Source organism: Camelus dromedarius, chromosome 12 (genome assembly GCF_036321535.1).
Source record: "Camelus dromedarius isolate mCamDro1 chromosome 12, mCamDro1.pat, whole genome shotgun sequence".
Classification (NCBI taxonomy): Eukaryota; Metazoa; Chordata; class Mammalia; order Artiodactyla; family Camelidae; genus Camelus; species Camelus dromedarius.
The window spans coordinates 33,619,821-33,640,199 of NC_087447.1; the positions used below are offsets into that span (position 1 = coordinate 33,619,821).

The window sequence follows — 20,379 nt, forward strand, 5'->3', positions numbered from 1 at the left end:
CTTCCGGCCTCAGCAGCTGATGGGTGGAGTTGCCATCAGCAGAAATGGGACAGGCTGCAGGTCAGGAAAAGATGAGTTCTTTCTTCCTCCAAACACAATTACTTGTCAAGGTCAAACTCTTCCTTCTACTGACCAGGGATGGACTGGTCTCCTTTCTCTGCACTGCTACCTACCACCACTGACCAGGGGACCTCCTCCTTGCCCCACAGGATAGCGATCTCCCCCCTCCTCCACCCCTGACCCTTGCCCTGAATTACAGGGGGCCTGCTCCCTCCTACCCCCCCAAACCTGCTTCTCTCCTTCCCCTTAAGTGAGACCCGTCCCTGCACAGACATTACGAGACCCAAAGGCATTGGACATCTCAGGAGAAAATCACCCACCGCGGGATGACCCGGGCTGTCCTCCCAGCTGGCGGACAGGGCCGGGGAGAGGAACGCTACATGGGCCAGGCAGGGCCCTGACCGGTCTGACCTCCCCACCCCACCAAGACAGTAGGGGCAGGGAGACAATGAAGAAATATCCTTTTCACCTCCTGACACGTGGGGCTGGCGGGAGGTGAGGCTGGAAGCAAGGGAGAGAAGATGATCTCGATCACAGGGCTGGCAGGAAGAAGACCCCAAGACTGGCCCCTGTCTAACTGGCTTAGACGCTGTCCCCATCTGACTGTGGGAGACCGTTCAGACCTGACCATTTCTGGAGCCCCCTCTATGGACCAGCTCTTTGTAATCCCATTTTGCAGAGGAGGAAACTGAGATTCAGGTTACGCATCTCATTTAAGGTCTCCCGGCTGGAGCCAAGATCTCACCTTGAAGCTTTCTAACTCCAAAGCTTCTTTCCTTACCTGTAATGCCACTCTTTGGGCCATTGTGATCAGAAATGTGTGAGATGGCCCAGGAGGAGGGTGAGACAAGTGAACACCCATGATGCACGATTTAAGGAGGCGCTCGCTCTCAGGGGTCAACCCTGCACTTGCAGGAACTGAGAGTGAGCACCACCTTAAATTGCACACCCCAGGCACTTGCTTGCCCCACCAGGTCCAACCCCTGGTGTGTGGAATGATGCATTCACTCTGTCATGGTGACTGCTGTGAAATGAAAGGGCACACAGTTTCCTTTCTAAATCCTGGGGATGCCTCCAATGTGAGTCAGGTGTACACGGAGGTTTTATCACAGATCTGATATGTCTTGGGGCTTCGGAATGCACCTGTTTTGGGATGTACTGTCAGAGGAATTAAACTTGAACAGTAATGAATTACACTTGGCAGAACTGACAAAGACTAGTTGATCTGAGCCTGCTGGCCTGACACCTGGCAGCATCGTCCTCACAACGGGAGCCCGAAACAGGTGGTAAGGCCGGTCCGCCCACCTCCCCCAGCCTGCACTAGCTAATTAGGCTAGCTCTGTGCTGTTGCCAGAACTCTCAGGCAGAGCAGCCCCCGAGGTCAGAGGGGCTGCATTTGACCTTCGGGCTGCCCGCTGGCCACCCCAGCCTCTGGAATTCTAGCTGCTCAAAGGGAGACAGATCTCACAGGAAGCAGCTGGCCACTCCCGTCTCCCAGGGCCCTGAGCAAGAGGAACTGAGCTGATCTTGCTGCCAGAGAAGGACCTCTCTGTTGCTTTGAAATGACAGTCTCCGTGGAACTTCAATCACAAAGGCACCTGTTGTGAGGAGCTTCAGCCGTACCTCCAAACAAAGCTCCCTGATTAGTGTCTGCACAACCCGGGACAGGACAATAAACTGGGGTGCATTATTTCTGGTGGCCTTCCTCATTTAAAAAAAATTAATCATTGATTCCTCGTTGGAAACCTTTCTCAATGAAGCAGAAAGATAAGTTAGCAGACCTCAAAGAAAAGCTTAACTTGCTCAGGGCTACACAAAGAAGCTCCATTCCAGAGAGCCCATAAAATCTAGCACCAAGGGTTAAATTCTAAAGCAGTGCCAAGAACCAATTCTAATGCCATCCCCCCAAATTCACAGACTAAGAAAGCGAAGAGGGATCTTAGAAAATATTTATTTTAACCTTTGAATTCATAGGTGCGGAATATGAGGCCCAGGTGCATCCTGGGACTTGCCCAGCCGGCAATGACAGCTGAGGACAGTAGGTGGGGTAGGAGGTCCTGATTCACAGAAGGGGGAGTTTTTACTCCCCACAAGATGCAAATGAGGACTCCAGAATTCTGCATTTCCATCTATTCCTAACAGCCCCTCCTCGTGAGAGGATGTCACGCAGTAGAGAGAGTCTAGGCTTTAAAGGGAGACAGACCTGGATTCAATCCCACAGCTGCCACTTAAAATCTGTGTAACTTCAGGCAGTTGACTCTACCTTGATGTGCCTCAGTTTCTCTAGCTATAAAACAGGATGAAATGCACTTTCCCAGCAGGCTGTTGGGCAAATTGAAGGCACTAATGCAGGCAAAGCAGTCAGCCCAGTGCCTGGCCCACGGGAGGTTCCACAAAGTTCCCTTTCTCTTCCCATTTCCCCACCAGAACCACCGCTTTCACTGAGATGTCAGCCTGGCACCACCCCCACTTAATACATCAGTCAGTCATTATCACAAAAAGGAAATGAGCTAATGTTAATTCAGAACTGACAAGATGCGAGGGATCGCATATGCATTCTGCCATTTCGTCTTATGACAGACCTGCAGGGTAGCTACCGTTATCCTTTTTTTCACAGATGAGGACACCGAGGTTCCAATGGTTAAACAACTTGTCAGAGTAACACCATGGGAAAGTGATGAAGATGGCATTTGAACTCAGATGGGTCTGACTCAAGCCACCAGGCCATGCTTCCTCATGGCACCAATGGGGCTGCTGTTCTCCCCTCCTCACCTCTCACCTCTTCTCCTGCCAGTCATACATTCTAGCCTATCCCACTTTGATTATGGCTGACCTTGTCCTGTCTCCATCTCAAGCTATAAGTGATGGTCCTGCCAGTTCGAGTTTGGCTGAGCAAATACTTGGTCACTCTTGCTAAGTAATTGCCTGGCTGGTCCTTTACTCCCACTCCAAGCTGAGTTCTAAGTCATGGAAGATGAAGAAGGTCCAGGAAATCTCAAGACTCATGGGTGTTACTGTAAGGGTCACATTAACATTTCCCTAGAAAAACAACCCATCCAGTCTCATAACACTCATTCAGAGCCAGTGGGGTCCGCAGGGGTCACGCAACCCTGGCTCCCATTTTACAGAGGGGGAGACTGATGTCAGAGAGGAAAAGGGCCCCCAGCTCCCCCAGCAAGTGTTTGGCAGAACAATGTTAGAGCTGGAGGGTCCTAGACATCACCCAGTCCAACTGCCTTCACTTTTAGAAACAAGAAAACCGAGGGCTCTTGAAATAGTTAAGATAAAAAAAGTCTGCTTTCCATTTACAGGCAAAAAATAAATAAAATAAAATAAAAGAAAAGAAAAGAAAAGAAAAGAAAAGAAAAGAAAAGAAAAGAAAAGAAAAGAAAAGAAATAAATAAAATAAAATAAAATAAAATAAAATAAAATAAAATAAAATAAAACTAAGAGCAAATTGGAAGCTCAGCCAAGTTTCACGGCCCACGTGGAGATTTCCCTACTTAGAAAACATCACTGGCAGGCCTGGGGGCTAGAACCCAGTCTCCTCACCCCCTGTCTGGCTCTCTCTCCGCACCTGCTGTGATTTAAGTGTGTCACCTGGCTCAGGTGACCCTGACCAACCTGCTAGAATCCACCATGCAAGTCCCTGTGGGTCCAGACTACTTGGAGGGCCCCTGAAAGAGTCGTTATCAAAAGCCCTTGCGAGCACGTTACGTGCTCGGGGAGGAGAAAGACTGCTCTCCGGGGCTGATGGCTGCCGGGTCTGGGTGCCTGGTGGGGGCGGGAGGCAGGCCGGGGAGGTGAGACAGACCCTCGCCCCCTTAAGGCCTGATCCTTCCGGTTGTTTGTACCTGTGACCACAGGTAAGTCCTGGCCTGGGCAACTGACCCGAGTCAAACTCCACAACCTGTGGTCTCAGAGTCCACCATCCCATTCTCATTCCTTGAGCCTTCAAGACATTTTACTTTTTATTCTGAAACGTGCAAATGACTCTTAGGATGATTAAATACTATTGGTTACCATCCAAGTGATTGGTCCACTGTTTAATGGGGGTTTTCTAAAGCAGCAGGAAGTCGAGGGAACACACCGTGACCCTCACCACAAGGTGCAGTGTGTCCTGAGGCCTCCTTGCCTTCCACGCCTCGGAACTGAGCTCGGGGCGGGAGTTTCACCATCTCCGAAGGGCCAGCCAAGCCACTGCCCAGCAAGAGGGGCCGAGCATCTGCTCGACCCAAAGCCCACTGGAGGACTATCACCCTTTAGTGCTGGAGGGCATGGAGGGTGGAGAGGGTTGGGCTCGGAGTTCGAAAAAGGGCTGGAAAGGCAGAAAACAGGGTAGCTGGGAGTAAGAAGAAGGAATCCACATCCGAATTTTGATCTGTTCCCAGCTTCTTGGGAGGAGCGATGACTGAGCTGGCAGCCAGACCAAGAAGCAAAAAGCCAGCAGCACCAGTTCTAGAGCTAGGAGAGAGACTGAATCGTATCAGGGAGCCCCGCCTGCTGAACGAAGGGGCCCCAACTGGAAAGGAAGGAAACTCACCTCAGGGCCCCCACCATCCGTCAGAAGCCCTGAGAACATCTCCCATTTAATCCTTAAAACCACCTGGGAAAAGTGTTATTATCCCATTTTACAGACAGGAGTGCAGTCCCTTGCCCAAGGCTCCACAGCTCCTCAGGGCCCGAATCAGAATCACACCCACATCTCCGGACTCTCTCTCCAGTGCTCTTTGGCTGCCCCACGATACAACCAGCCCTGGCTGTCCCAGAGCTTTCTCTCAGGTAAAAACAAGTTCTTACTTTTCCTGAAGTCTTGATTCCTTTCGCCAGGGATGCGTACACAATCACCCAAGCCAGGAAGAGGCAGAAGGCTAGTGGCCACCTGATCTCTCCAGGATATTCAATCCCTGCAGAAATCTTCAGCACGAAGTACCTAAGAGTTGAAAGAGGGCAGGGTGGTCAGGAGGAGGAGGAGGAGCTAACAGCCTGCAGGCTTTATCTTCCAGCAGAGCCAGGAACCTTGAACAAAACCCCAGCATCCTCCACCCTCCCCATCAGGGAGCTGATCAGATCAGGTTGTGAGGGATTTGCTGATCTGGGCTCCTGCCCACCCCTGTTTGCAGTGAGACCAACTGAATTTCCCTTGCTTTTAATTATGTGCTGGGAGACCACTTGTGGCCTTGGGCAGGCTCTGACCCAGACTGCCAGCTCCACAGCCACCTGGAGCTGCCCCAGGAGCCAGGCAAGAAACCCAACAGTGTCGGGGGTCCTGGTGCAGCCCCCACAATGGGCATCACGAGATTGATGTCTTTATACACCACTAACAGAAACTCTCAACTGTCCAGGGCGATTTGTGTGTGTTTTCTGTATTGTTCTACTCTTTTATGAGAATGTATTCCAATCGTATTTGTACAGCTTTAAATTTAAAACAGCAGTACAATTGGTAAATGGCTAAAAACGCTGCTGTGCATTCTAGTTCAAGTTGTGATGCGCGTGTTCCAGGGCTGAGGTTGGTTAAAATGTAAAAGAGGGGCTGGCTGAGCCTTACTCAAGGGGTTATATTCTAAAGCAGACCACCCGCTGCAGACAGGGGCTGGCATTCATCTGGAGTTGGCCCCGGTGTGTGTGCTGCAGTCCCGGCCTGCCTGGCGACCCCCACATCCCTGGCCAGGGAGGGGCGGGCAGGCAGCCTCATTCCTGGGGACAGGAGGCAGCTGCAGGGACTGTGAGTCAGGACAACAGACTGGACAATCTGTCAACTGTGCAACAATCAAGTCACGCAGCCTGGATGAAAGGATGTCTTTGTGTGACTGGAACCAAGGGCCAGCCAGAATCCAGACTCTGCAGGACTGCAGAAGTGATGGCCAAGTGTCCTGACCTGCTGAGGGAGGCGAAGGAGGCAGCACCCCTCCTGGTCTAGCTGGCAACGTGCCCTCCGGCCAGCTAGCGAGCAGCTGTGAGAGGCCATTTTGCAGCGCACAAGAACAGAGGTGGCCCCACTCTGTAGGAACAGAGCCCCTTTCAGTCTGAACCTCAGGGGCACCCTGGGCTCAAGAGGTGAGCAGAAGTGACCAGGGGTGGAACTGGCCTGGGATCCCAAATCTTAGGGACCATCATTCCCAAGCAATGAAGAGCCTCCACCCATGTCCCCACCCCACCACGGGCAAACCGTCTGGTCCCCAATTCCACGGCACCTCGGCCACGTCAACTACTCGGTGATCCAGTGAGAGACCTCAGACGGGCCCCAAGACGCTCCTGATAACACCCCCTCTTGGAAACTGAGATTGGTCCCAGAGGGTTAGTAAAGCCACCAAAGGCAGATTTGCCAGTCGCTTTACAGTCCACCTGACACGTGGATTCCATGCTCAGATTTCCTCCACCAGCAGGTCAGACTCCTTTCTCAGTGCTCAGGGTGAATCGAGGCCCACCCTCACTGTTCCTATGTCTTCTTCAAAGGGGATCATCTCGTCATTCAGCCTAACTCCCCCTTTTGTTCTACAGCAAACAACCGTATACCCTCTGAGTCCATGGAGGGGAGAAAATTTGGAAGAGGAACTAACGGCACTTGGGAGAACTAGTGGGGAGAGTAGTAACACTGCCTGTTATCTCAGTGAAGGCCACAAATGAAGGGTGTATGGATAAATGCATTTTATTTGACCCCAGTGTTTCATCTGAATTAGTTTGCTAACATTTAAAGTGGGAGAGACACCCCAAAATTCATACCTTATTTCCAACTTTTCTTATAAAATGGAAGCTCTGGTAGCACCGGCCCACGCTCCCACAAAACAGGGACTGGTTGGAGCTGAGCACTGGCACCTCCCCTACATGGGTCAGACATCCCCTCCAGTTTGCCACAGTCCCCACCATTCTCTATCGTTTACCTCCCTGCCAAGCCCCTGAGCCCATTTGAGTTTACAGCCCCCAACCTAAGGCTTAACTAGAGAACGTTCTTTCTTTACCCTCTGTTGAAGTCTGTCTACATTTACTTCCCTTACTAAATAATACCATGAATATTTTTTCTTTTTTTGTTTGTTTGTTTCTTTTTTTCTTCCTTTTGTTTTTTTTTTCTTTTTTTGCTCCATGAATGTTATTGATCTTCCCATGGTTGCTGAGGATTTCCTAGTATCCCTGAACCTCACTCCTCAATGCCTAGCAAAATGGATGTAGAAAATACAAAACTAAGACACAACTGTTTTAAAAGAGAAAGAGAGAAAGAAAGAATTATTTCTTTAAACTACATCATTGACTATGACTTGTTTTCTTACTTTTTGCCTCTCTTCCCTTCACAAATGCAGACCAAAAAAAAAAAAACCTAGTTAACGAAGGTCTACTTAGATCAGAGTGGATGAAGGTTTTGCAATGCTTTTGTCGTCAACATCATGAATTAGAGCAGCAAGCACCAATTCTGTCCCCACCAGCAATCAGCCACCTCTCCTCTCTGGGACCAAAGGACACAGCAGTCTGCTCTCAGAAGCCAAACCAGAGGAAAAAAAAATCTTTCTCCCTGATCACTTGAGCAGGTAGGGAGTGTGCAGAGGGAGGCCACCCATCCCTCGGGCCACCCATACCTCTAGTCTACAAACTGGATAGACACTAATTCACTGGGTTTCTCTTAGAAAGTTAAAAAAAAAAATCTTACTTGAAATACTCTTCACTCCCACTGACAAATGTCTTATTGGCCTGGCTGGTGACGTTAACCATCGTCAGGTTGGGATAGGCAGTCATGCAGAAAGTTGAGTTCTTGATCTGTATTTTGGGATGGTCATTGATCACACAGGAATCTGTTTAGAAGAGGACGGAATGAAAACACAGCGAAATCTGTACAGAAAACAGACACCTGTATCTTTCTAGCAACTGAAAAACAAAAGCCAAAAACATTTGCCAAATATTGAAGAGTAACTTTGGAAAGGCATTAATGGCGCAAACCTTGATGCAAATGAACTTCAGAATTGTATGTTATTCATCCCAGAGCCCCCAGTATCCCCAGCAATGCCCAGTAATGAGGGAGCATCTCTACATGGCAAGCACTTGTTTTTCTTTTTTTCACTTTTTTTTTTTTTTTTTTTGTCCATAGTGTCCATAGTGCTGAGGGTGAGAAACCTGACCCAGGCTGGGATGGGGACAGGGAACCGACCAGGTGAGTCTTCGTGTGTCAGGCACCATGCTGGACACTTTATCCATTATTAAGTCTGATAAAACCTGCGAGGTGCCTCATTTTAAATGAGGCAGAAACTGAAGTCCTTCTGACCATATTACAATGTCTCTCTGACAGCCTGACAGACACTTTCGATAAAGAGCCCACCAGGATTAATGCCAAAGGATATTATCTTATAAAGGAATGAGAAGTAACAATAACAACAATAACTAACACTCACTAGTCACTTACCCTGTGCTGTTTTAAGTGCTTTAATGCATGAACCAATTTGAGCCTCACATCACCTCCGTGAGGCAGGCATTGTTATTATCTCTGTATTACAGATAAAGAAACCAGGCACAGAGAAGTGTGGTTTGCTTGCCAAGGTCACACAGCAGAACCAGGAAGCGAACAGTCCCTCTCTCTTTGATGACCATGCTTTGAACCACTCTACTGGGAAGCAGAGAGCAGGGAACATAAACTCAGATACCTTCAGAAGCCAGGCTAGTGACACAAATAAGAAAGGTATAAAGTGGAAGGTAAAAAGGAGTGGTGAGGACTGTGGCAAAACAGAGCATACAGTACGCCCTCTGTATCCACGTGTTTTATATTTGAGGATTCACCAACTGCAGATTGAAATTTCAGTGGTGCTTGGCTGAATACTGTTTTCATTGAACTATGCCATTTTATATAAGGGACTTCAGCATCCAAAGATTTTGGTATCCACAGGGGCCCCTGGAACCAATCCTGTGCATACTGAGGGACAACTGTACCAGCCAATCAGTGTCATGCTTTTCCAGGTGTTTTGATAAAAAGATGCAGAAGATCCGGATATTTGGATGAAATGTCTCCATTTTAAAATCTTGGAAGTAAGGCCAAATTGTCTTTAAATACAGTGGACCAAAAAAAAAAAAATTAAAAAGTAGATGCAGCCTAGATCTGGTGCATGGACTCCCAATTTATGCCCTCTGGAACAGTAAAGCGGGTAAGACTATGTATGGGTTCAGGAATTCTAGCCCTGAGAGCTTAGACAAACTCCTTTATCTGTCCAAGCCTCATAATAGTGTATCTAGTTTGAAGGCTGTTGCAAGAATCAAATTAAGTGAGATTGTGAATGAAAAAATTTCATGCAATACCTAGCACACAGTTGGACTCAATAAAATTTAGCCATAACACAACCATCATTATTATACCTTTTCATGGGGTGAGCATCTCTAGTCCCCAACATCGTCTCTCATCCCACCTGCCAGCCATAAATTATCTCCTGCCTCCCACACATCCCCCCCCCAGGATATCTCAGGATACTGGATAAAATTTAAAACTGTGCTTATAAGAATTCCTTCCCTCTGACTAGTTCTTCAGACCTGAGTTTTTCTGAGCGGCAGTACTACTGACATTTGGGACCAGAAAATTCTCTGTGGTAGGGGTCGGGGGGCTGTCCTGTGCATTGCAGGGTATTAGCAGCATCTCTGGTCTCTGTGTACTAGATGCCAGGAGCATCTACCCCCCCCCCCACTGTGACAACCCAAACATTGCCAAATGTCTCCAGGTTTCAAGAACCACCGTTTTTAGAGTCCTCAAAATACCTTGTTACTCAGCATTATATTCTTTAATCAAATAACAAAGAGTTTCAGGGGGATTCTGACCCAATAACTATCAGCTGTTTACTGAGGAAGCATTTGCTTCCCCCAGCAGCGACCTGAATGAAGACAAAGCACCATCCATCTCCCTCTTCTGTATGTAAAGCACAGAAGTTATTTCTCGCCCTCCTGCCAAAAAGTACGTCCACCCCCTAAGATGGACGAGATCGCAAACAATGCGGGCAAACGATAAATCGCTTGCTTCCAAAACTGCCACTGAGAAGCACGCGAGCAGCATCCCTAGAAAGCCTCTCTGGATCACTGCTCGCTCGCTGCTGCAGTGCAAGGTTACAGCGTTCCTGCATTCCTGCGGCACTGCAGCTCGGCTCCCTGCAGCCTCGAGCCTCCCGCAATATCCCTTCCTGCCACTGGGCGGCAGAAGCGTGCTTCCCAGCGCACTGCGCCTCCAGGTCTGCCAGCAAAGGAAATAATGGGCCAAGACCATCAGTGAGCTCCGGCCCAGCAACCCTGAACAAAGAACGGAGATAAGGATCGTGCTGAATTGGAAGCTGTTCGAATGGGATTCTCTTTACGAGGGCAATGATTAATAAATGAAAGCCCAGGAAAGGCTAGGGAGAAAAGGAACCATTTAATTAAAGTTCTAATGAAAATTAAGCCATTCCAGAAATAGAAATGGTATTTATATTGTTCCCATTTGAAATGACCCAACTAGCTCCTAATTTCACAGAACAGTCCCTGGTCTCACTCGGCAGGGCATGGATTAGCCCTTAGACATTATAGATACCTGGGCGGCTGAGTGCCCCCAAGACAGACCACCTCTCTTACAACCTACACCTTAGAAATGTGTGGCAAACTCAGCCTCTACCGATGGACTGTGCCAGGGCTGTTGCCCGGGGCTGGGGCAGGTACAGGGTCCTGGCATCCCCGGCAGTAGGTGAGGCAGGGCTCCCTGGCAGTATGTCCCCAGCAGAGCCGCGGGGTGACGGGATAAACCCCTCTATGAGTGAAGGTCATCATGGTAGGCAATCTACCCCACTCTCCTGGGACCCGCTGTCCTCTGTAATAGCGTAGGGTGGTTATCGGGTTGTGAGGACAAAGGTGAGCCTGGAAGGTCATTTGTGGAACACTGCACCAGGGAGGGAGTTTTCCGTCTTAAATAATCCTGTCTCAGAATGGCCACGTGGGAGTCAGCCTGAGACCCTGCTGTCCGGACACCTGTCTTGTCCGGTAGAGCAGTGGGCCACAAAGTTGCCTGTGTCTCTGAGCCAGGCCAGCGCCCCCTTTTCTAAGTCATCCCAGGGCCCCAAGGATCAACACTTCCGCAAGGGGTCGCCTGGCCCCAGGAACGGGACACCGTCATGCGTGGATGACCCCGTGAGGAACAGGTGCAGGGGTGAACCAAGAAAGGGGGGGTCGACACTCCCAATTTTAACAAACAGACCAAAAAAATTAAAGCACTACCTAAGAATGAGAGAAGGTCTGCACGGCCTGTCCGTATGATTCCAGGGACTAATCAGAGTGAACAATGTCCATTGTCTCTCTCTGCTCAGAGCTTGCATTGTTTTTATGGCTTGTACCAGTGGACAACAATGTGCTTAGCTATATAATGTCTTCACTCTGCCTTTTGTGTTCCCTGGGATAGTGTGAACCAGACTAAAAATTCCACAAAACCAGGGACACCCCGACCCACATGCCTGGCCCAGCCACTGTGCTCAACTTGCTGTAAAATAAATAAATAAATAAAATGCATACCATAGATACATATGTATACACGTACACGTATACATACATATACAAACATAGTCTCCAACTATAAAATAAACACACATCCCTGATAGAAAATGTAGGGAAAAAAATGGCCCAAATCTACCAGTTAACTTTCAGGGTATCACCTTTCTGTATGTTTTCTAGCCAGCATATATTGTTAGTAAAAATGAAATTATACTACAAATCTGCATCCTGCTTTTACATTTAACACAACATGCTGACAATTTCCCTACATCTTAAGAATATTGATTTTTAATGACCATACAATACCTCATCCTATGGACGCACCATAATTTATTTGAACCATGGAATTACTGAATTTTTGTTACATGTCTTAGTTTGTCTAGCGTTTTCCTAGATTGCAAATGTGGCTGCCATGAACAATCTCATATAGTCCTTACCTCTGTCTTGAATTTTCCTCTTAAGATGGATCCCCAGAAGTGGAATTACTAAGTCAAACTACTGTTCAAATAAGCTTTCCTTTCACCCCCTAGAATCATGGCTACAAACAGCAGTAGGGGACACCTGGACAGATGTCATTCTGCCAGAACTGATAGGGTAGAACCTTCGAGAACGCTGGATGAGCAGAGAATTTGGTTATGAGACCCGAATCCCTGTGCTGGCTCTACCCTGAGAGTCACGTCCTGATACCTCCACCCTCTAAGCCTTCGAGTGTAGGCCTTAGACCTGCGAAATAATGATCATGTCCCCTGCCCTTCAGCACACATAGGGCTCTTAATAGGAACAGTGGAGACATCATTCAGGTAGCTGCTTTGTAGACTGGGAAGCATTTATCATGGTGGTTCGGACCATGGCCTTGGGAGGCAGGCAACCTAGGATCAAATCCCAGGTCTACCACAGAGCTCAGGACCCACATGGTCCCTGAGGGAAGTGCCCCGGGAAACTTCCTGGGAGGCTGAATCAAGGCAACAGCCCTCCTCCAGCAGGCACGCCCTTGGAAAGTGACTCCCCTCCCAGACATGGTCTGGAAAAGAGAGGCAGGGCACGGGGGTGACCTTGAGGTTTTTCTCCATTCCAGACCCCACATCCTGGAAAATGCACTTTGCCAACATGGCCACCATTTGGGGGAATCCATTCTGGTAGCAGGCGGTTGGTTGTCTGTGAACAGCTGACTTTCCGAGGGGGATTCTCTCGGACAGCAGCTTTGCAGAGGCGACCCTGAGCTGCTAGGGACTGCAGGGCAAAGAAGGTGGGCACTCCACTCCAAAAATCGGTAAGGGCAGCCTAATTAAGGGATGTGGGCAAACTCCTACCTTGTCGTCCTTACCCCCGGGCGCACCTGGGAAATTGTAAAATGACAGATTCCCGGGTTCCAATCCCAGATAGTCCAATTTAATTGGTCTGGGGTGGACCTTAAGTGAGGTCTTGATTTGCTAGTTCTGCCAGTTCTAATGGGTAGCAGCTTGCGCCGGGAGCCACTGCTCTACGTCAAGACTCCATCAGCATGGAGAGCATAAAGAGTGACCATCTTTATGAGGGCACTGAGGCCCAGAGTCTAGGAACACTTACACTTGGTCATTCTACTAGTGGGCCACACACCTGGGAACCCCTCAAATCTCCATCCCCCCATTCCTGAGCACTTCAGGGGCACTGTGTTTGAATTTGATGGGCACAGAGCTCTAGCTTTAGCTCCCCTGCAGTCTCATTCAAAGCCTCGCCAGGTGGAAGCTGGATGTGGTGTGTACGTACATGCACATGTGTGTAAAAATACACCAGTGTGAATTACTGCCTTCCAGAATGTGCATCTCTCTGGGGGGGGGGGCGGTGGCAGGAAAGGATCATCTTTCTCTCCTACACAGTCAAAGCCTTATGTACTAGTTCTGTAGTGTGCAGGCTGTCAGGGCAAAAGAGCTGGTTTGGGAGAACAACACACTAAGAATCAATCAGAGAGAGATCACAGGATTCTGACTTCAGCCAGATACGGCTTAAGGGGAATAAAGATCTGCCAGGGGAAGAAGAAACTACATGCTTACTGGTGCCCATGAAAGGCAACTGACGCTAGCACCTTCTCTCTGTATACTTTCCCAACTACTATCACATCTTCCAGTTCTTTTCTCCTTCCAGCAACCCTGTGAGGTAAGTAGGATGAAGAAGATTGTTATTATTTCTGCTTTTCAAATGAGGAAAACTGAGATCCAGAGAAGAGAAGTCACCTGACCCAAACAAACACACCTCCTATCAGGGGCAAAAACCTCTTACAGATCAGAAGCCTTGCCAGCCACACCCCCGTGCTCCTCCTCCCCATCACTTTCCTGCCTTTGACCCAGCAAACTGACAGGTCCCCCAAGTCCTCAAGTCCCAGTGGATTTCAGGTCAGAACGATCATCCTCCAGGAAGACCCTCTGCCTCCCCAGGCAGCCTTGCTCTCTCCAAGGTACTGCATTATGGACATTTTGGGTCCTCAGCCTAAGTGTCTGTTCTTGTATTTATCCCATGCACTGGACAGCATTTTGTCAAATGTGGACCCGGGAACTGATGTATCCCTCTCCTAGACTCTATACCTCATTGCTTTACAAACTATACCATGCAAATGAGTCACCTGAGGACCTCACTACAATGCAGATTTCCCAACCGCACCCAAATCAAGTAAATCAGACTATCTGGTGGGCTTGTAATTTTACATTTTAACAAATATCCAGCTATTCATGAGCAAACAAAAATTTGATTACCCCTCCTTTAGGTCATGAGCTCCTTAAATATTGGAAAGAACTATATTTGATGTTGGTTTTAATCTCTGTGCCCCCAGCACCTAGCACAGGACCTGACGAACATAATATGTGCTCAGTTAATCTCTACTGAATGAATGAATGAATGAATGAATGAATGAAATGAATAGTTCACCTAGAGTAGGTATACCCAAACTTACCTAATAAAAGTTTGGTTTTATCTTTGCATTCTGGCGTGTTCCAAGGGTTGTTGCAGGAACCCCAGGGCAGCACAGACACAAAGGAGGCAAACAGGTAGAAAAGTGTGTAGCAAATAATCACATTGTAGTATATGGCTATTAGGACGGAGATGATCAGCATTGCGATGCCACAGCCTGCGGAAGCAAAAGTTCCAGGGGTTCACTCCACCCAAATCGCATTCTGTGGTATTCTTACAGTTGGGTACAGGGTGGGGACCTAGGTCTTGGCGCTTTCTTACAGATGGATATGCTAATCGTGGAGTGGACTCTGTGTCTACACTGAGGCATTCTGTCAGGAACAGAATCATGCCAGAGGCGAGCTTGGGCCATTCTTCAGGGGGCCCCAGAGGTGGAATGGATCAAATAAAGAAGGAGGGAGTGGGTTCTCCAGATCACAAAACAGATCTCCCTCTCTGGGACCACGTGGTGCCAGAGAGGGCAGGGGAGGGCTGAGGAAACAGGGAGGAAGGGGGACTCACCTTGTAGGGCTGGGATGGCCTTCCACACGGACACCGGCCCCTGGCTGGCAAACTGGCCCAGGGACACCTCGAGGAAGAAGATGGGCAGCCCCGCCAGAGCCAGCATCATCAGGTAGGGGATGAGGAAAGCACCTTGGAAAGAGAGAGCAGGAGGTGAGAGCCCCAGGAGGTCCAGGCCAGCGGGTTCCACCTGCCCTCTCCAGGGAGGCAGCTGGCTCCCTCTCCTTCTCCAAGAAGCTTTTGGTATTCTAGCTCAAGCACAGGCACCCCGGGACATTTAAGAGATTTACTGGTTGAGTTTTATTCTTGTCTCTGTCTCTTTTTTTCTTTTTCTTATTCTAGTACTTCAACATCCCCAAATGAAGCCCTTCCAGCGTTCAACAAATCTACACCTTTGACTGGTGAAATCTCATTGGCACCTCAGCCCTCCAAGAACCTAAAATCTGCTAAGGTAGATTCCAGGAGCCTTCAACTTACATTACCTGCATACCTGCCACCCAGGGTTGGACCTGCTCGGCCAGACAGGTGGCCGGGATATCCCCTTCCTCACCACCACAGCCATCACACACACTCAACTTCCTTCTCTGCCTTAGAAGTCCCTTCCATCCCTCAAGGGCAACTCAAATGCCTCCTCCTCCAGGAAGTCTCCCTTCTCTGTCCTGCTACAGTACCTCTCCCCAGGGGCTGAACACTTGGCAATATTTATGTGGGTGTCTCATCTAGACTGTGGGCCCCTGGTGTTGATCCTTCATCTCTCTCTTCCCCAAAATGCCCAGTCTAGGCAACAGTAGCTGGCAGGCCTCCAGAGACTTGCTGAGGCTTCTCTGGGTTCTTTATCTTCAAGGATTCTTTGAGTTTGTGGGGGGGGATTTGGGGGCACGGCTTGGGGAAGAGCCCTGATCTTTGAAAAGGTTTGGACCAGAAAATGCTTTGCAGAGTCAGAACCAATTCAAGGACTCGAGATGCCAGCGGGCTGGACAGAAGGAAAGCTGCACTTTCTCTTGTCCACTCTTTCTGCAGGAAGGGCTGTTCCTGCCAGGGCCTCTCCCCACAAGGAAGGCTATGGAGCGCTGGGGAGTAAAATCAGTGGTCTTGCTTAATCCTCCCCTGAAAGTGTTTTTGAAGGATGTGGATTGTGTAATCCTTCTCTTTTGCTCCTGGGAGGGAGGAAGGGCGACCTCTGCCAGCGCGGAGGGCCGGAGCCAGACCCCGCGTGGCGCAGCTCCTGGTCAGCACTTAGTAGATCCCTCGAGCCAAGCGCGGGCCCCTTCCAACTTGTCCAGCTGAGCAGTGGGGCTGCAGAGCTGCCACGCTCCCTTGACTGGGACTCCCTTCCCACCCCCATCCTCGGTGTCCTGCCCCCTTCCTGGCACTGCAAGCCTTATTACAGCACCTCCGGCCCACTGCCTGCACCCTGGTCTGGGGACTCCCTGCAGAAAATCAGGTGGAAACACAGTTGGGGCGCCCATTTGCCAGTGGCCAGCCTGCGTTCTTCTGTTTCCAGGGTACCTCTGATTGCAAACACTCTGTACTCCTCATAAATACTTGTCAGCGTGTCCTAATTTGGAATTAGGGGGAGGGGTGATAAGATATTTTTCCGTTTTCATCGTCACGTGGTGCAGCACCTGTCCCTCATCCCTGTGCTTCGAGCCTACCCAGGAGACCAAAAACAAAAATTGAAGCTGCCTAACCCGATGGGGAGAGGGACGCATTTCTGGTCTCTTTATTCCAATTGAGAGGCTGTGAAAGGGAATCCTAGGTGCAAATTCCTATTCCTACAGGGGACTTGACTTGTCAGTTAACCCCGCCAGGTGGCACCTCAACGTTTGGAAGGCAAGCATAGGGGACCTTGACTGTGCCAAGTCCCTCTTCGGTGGGGACAGGAGAGGTACACTGGATCCTAGAGGCCTGGCAGCTGGTGCCTGGCTAACTGGCATCCTCTCCAATTTAGAAATGGTTTTTCTTCCACCCAGTTAGGACAACTGATACGGAAACCACTTTTGCTAAACGATTTTGCTAAAGTCAAATATGCTCTGCTCTTGCCCAAGAGGATGCATATGTGTGTACTTTCAATAGACCTTTTTTTTTACAGTGTTGAGCATTTATTACTTGTTTGTTTGTTTATTTAGGTGGGGGGGATTAGGTTTATTTATATATTTGTTTTTAATGGAGGTATTGGGGATTGAACCCAGGACCTCGTGCACGCTAAGCATGTGCTCTACCACTGAGCTATACCCTCCCCCAGCAATAGACTCTTGAGAGCACAACCCCAGCCCCACCATGCTCCCACCTCCTGCTTCGCCTGCATCCTGCGTTCCGCACGACCCAAGCATCCATTCCCAGTGTCTCCTATGCAGGCTCAGACTTCCAGGTTATCGTTAACACATCCTTCATTCAGTGTCCAGGACTGCACATTTCCTGGTTCTAAAGTCGTTTAGGTGCTCTGAGTGTGGTGGCTATGGAAATACTTGTAGGCTAAATTAGGGTTTGAATTTCCTCGTGTCAATGATCAAGTGAATCAGGCTAGACCAGTGTGGGGGGTGGGAGGGTGGTCCTTTGGACCCACTTCTTCCCTGAGCTCCAACTCCAGATAAAAGCTTCATGGATCTAGTCTGTGTAGCTCCTGCCTTCTGACTTTGCACAGATGCCTACAGGGGATGGAGCTGGAGCATGAGGAGGCTGCCCTGAGCCTCCTCTCGGCTCTTCCAGTCCTGGGGCTCTGGGTCTCCCGCCAACCCGCAAGTGCCCGCCCCACCACGCCGCAAAGTGTTAAAGGCCGAAAGAGTGTTAAAGCCATACCTCCCCCGTTCTGGAAGGCCAGGTAGGGAAACCTCCAGACATTGCCCAGCCCCACTGCATACCCCACCATGGACAGGATGAAGTCCAGTTTGCTGGACCAGTTCCCTCGGGCCTTATTCTCATCCCCTTGCTCGTCCTCCTGGGGGCGGAAAAGCACATGGTCGGATAAGAGCCCCGGGTAGGTACGCAAGCAGGCCCCATTCCACCCCTTCCCCTCTGCTGAGGGTCCTTCCCAGCAAGCAGGCCCCCACTATTCAACCGAGGATGCATCGGCAAGCAAGACCCCAATTCTGAAGAGAGGATGCATCTACAGGCAGGGCCCTGACCCCTCAACCTTGCACTGAGAGTTTCTCAGCAAGCAGGCTCCCAACTCTGATCTGAAGATCCATAGACTCCTGAAGCCCTCTTTCCCCAGTTCTGCAGTCAGGTCACACCAGCAAGCAGCCTTCCCCAACCTTGAACCTGTGGGTTGATTGCAAGCAGGTCCCTCCATTCCCGTCCCCATCCCCAATCCCTGACCCAGAGTTCTCTGGCAAGCAGGCCCCCAATATCATGCCTAGATCATCCCCAGCAAGCACGTCCCTAACAAACCCCTCCCCCCAAAATTCCTCAACGTACCCCTTCCTCAGCTCTTTCTTTTTTTGGAGCCTATGCTAAGGCCAGAAAAAGAGCTGCAATGTCTGAAGCCAGCCAGAGCCCCTGACTCACTTTCTCTAAAGTCTAGGGGCAGAATCTGCATGGTCAGCTAATTGAAGGGGGGCACCTTTCAGCACTAGGGCAAGGGAGATAGAAGGAGGGAGATGTGGGGGTGAAAGGAGAGGGAGAACAAAGAAAGCAGATATGGAAAGAGACAGGACATCAAAAACCTTGTGTTCTGGTCTAAACTTTACTACTACACAGCTGGATAAACCCAGGCAATCCACTAGCTCTCTGTGAGCCTCTGTGTACCCATCTGTAAAATGAGGGGCTCAGAATCACTATCCCTTGAGGCACCATTCAGCTCCAGCAGTCTATAGGTCTTTGAGGTTCACGTCTCCAAGCTCACACTAAGATGCTTTCTTGGGGCAGTCCCTGGTTCTGGAATGCCTCCACTGCTAAGCAGAAAAAGCTATGGTTGAAGCCATCTTGAATAAACCCAGAAAACATTTGGGACACCCAGACATCACACAAAGCTTCCAGGGACCCAAGCCACTGCCTGGCTTCCACCTACTCAGTCACCTTCCACCTCCTAGTCCAGCAACTTGGCATATCCACACTGGCCTGTTCCACGGGCCATGGAGGATAAAGAAGCAGCTGCCAAGATGGGAAGGAAGTCTTGGGGAGAGAGAAGCAGGGCCAAGGTGGGTGTCAGAAAGGCAAGAATCAGAAAGATGGGCAGAGCTAAAAACAGGCGAAGGAAGGGCTTGATCTCTCTACTGAACAGCTTCAACATCCCGCTGCACTCCTCCCTACACATACCACCTCCAGCCTTCCCCCATCCCCAGTTCTTCCAGAGATAGAAAGGGTGGGAGTTCCGGCTCCTTTGTCGCAGTGCGGAGGTTAAGCAAGGCATGTGAAACACATTTTCTGCCTCCACCTGGGGTCACACAGTTGGGCATAGGCTGTCACAGGCAGTTAATGCACACAGCTGGCCGCTCCAGACGTGGACTTGAAAAGCAAGGGTGACTGGGAAATCCTAGGTTTATGTTCTTTTCTAGTCCTGCTGTGTGGGTGTGTGGATAAGCGTGGGCGTGTGGGCGTGTGTGTGTGTGTGTGTGTGTGTGTGTGTGTGTGTGTGTGTGTGTGTGTGTGTTTACAAACACTAGAGAAACTGAGAAGGGCTATATGATCCCTAGATTTCACACAGGCGGATGCTCTGGTTCAAGAGCCCATTGCTAGATTCACAAGCTTAGCCCTTGAGCCCAGGGGAGGAGAGGAGACAGTGGAAAAGGCGGCAGTGGGGAAGGAAGAGCTGAAGTAAGTGACACAAGACAGGAAAGAAGAGATCAGGGAAGGAGGGAGCGAGACTGGAGGGAAATGGAAGAAGGCAAAAGTCCCTAAGGGAGAGGGACCACCAGTAATAGATGTCTCATCCATAACCCAGGAATGGGATTTGCTCTATGGGATTTTTTGTGCCTCTGGTTGAGAGTAAAGGCTCAAATGCAGGGGGTGAATCCAGGTTTATGGGGCCTGAAGCTTATACAGTTGAGAGAGGTACTTTAAGGGAAATATACATATATATATATAAAGTTAGGTACTGGGTTTTGGAAGGGGCCCTGAGCAAAAGATCTGCCCTGAGGCTTAAACTCAATAATGGCCTCATGTAAACCACCTCTCATCACGTGAGTTCTCGTATGATAAATGTAACTCGCAGTGCAAAGGCTACAGGACTTACAGTATTATGCCCCCCAGGTTTTTCTCTATATTTTCTTCTCCTTTTTTTTTTTTAACTAAGAAATTAGTCGTTAGCAAGAGGGGGAGTCCTGTCTGCATAAAGGGGTAAGAATCCAAATGCCTCAACTGCTTAATGAATCTGCACCTGGCTTTCCGCTACCACTGAGGCTGGGAAGGGGAGAGCAGCGGCAGCTCCTAAGGTCGAGATCCCTCTGGCAAGCTCGCTGCAGCCCTCGCACA

The 20,379-nt window shown here is 49.5% G+C and overlaps 1 protein-coding gene across 1 annotated transcript in view; it reads right to left on the bottom strand.

The window, feature by feature from the left end:
* Positions 1–20,379, bottom strand: part of SLC6A5 (solute carrier family 6 member 5) — a 48,645-nt gene that overhangs the window by 27,557 nt on the left and 709 nt on the right. Inside the window, exons 2-6 of the mRNA XM_010987480.3 lie at positions 17,767–17,905; positions 14,968–15,099; positions 14,450–14,623; positions 7,700–7,841; positions 4,861–4,993 (exon numbers count right to left, since the gene is read on the bottom strand). Coding sequence (XP_010985782.3) covers positions 4,861–4,993; positions 7,700–7,841; positions 14,450–14,623; positions 14,968–15,099; positions 17,767–17,905 — 720 coding nt within the window. The remainder of the gene's footprint in view (positions 1–4,860; positions 4,994–7,699; positions 7,842–14,449; positions 14,624–14,967; positions 15,100–17,766; positions 17,906–20,379) is intronic.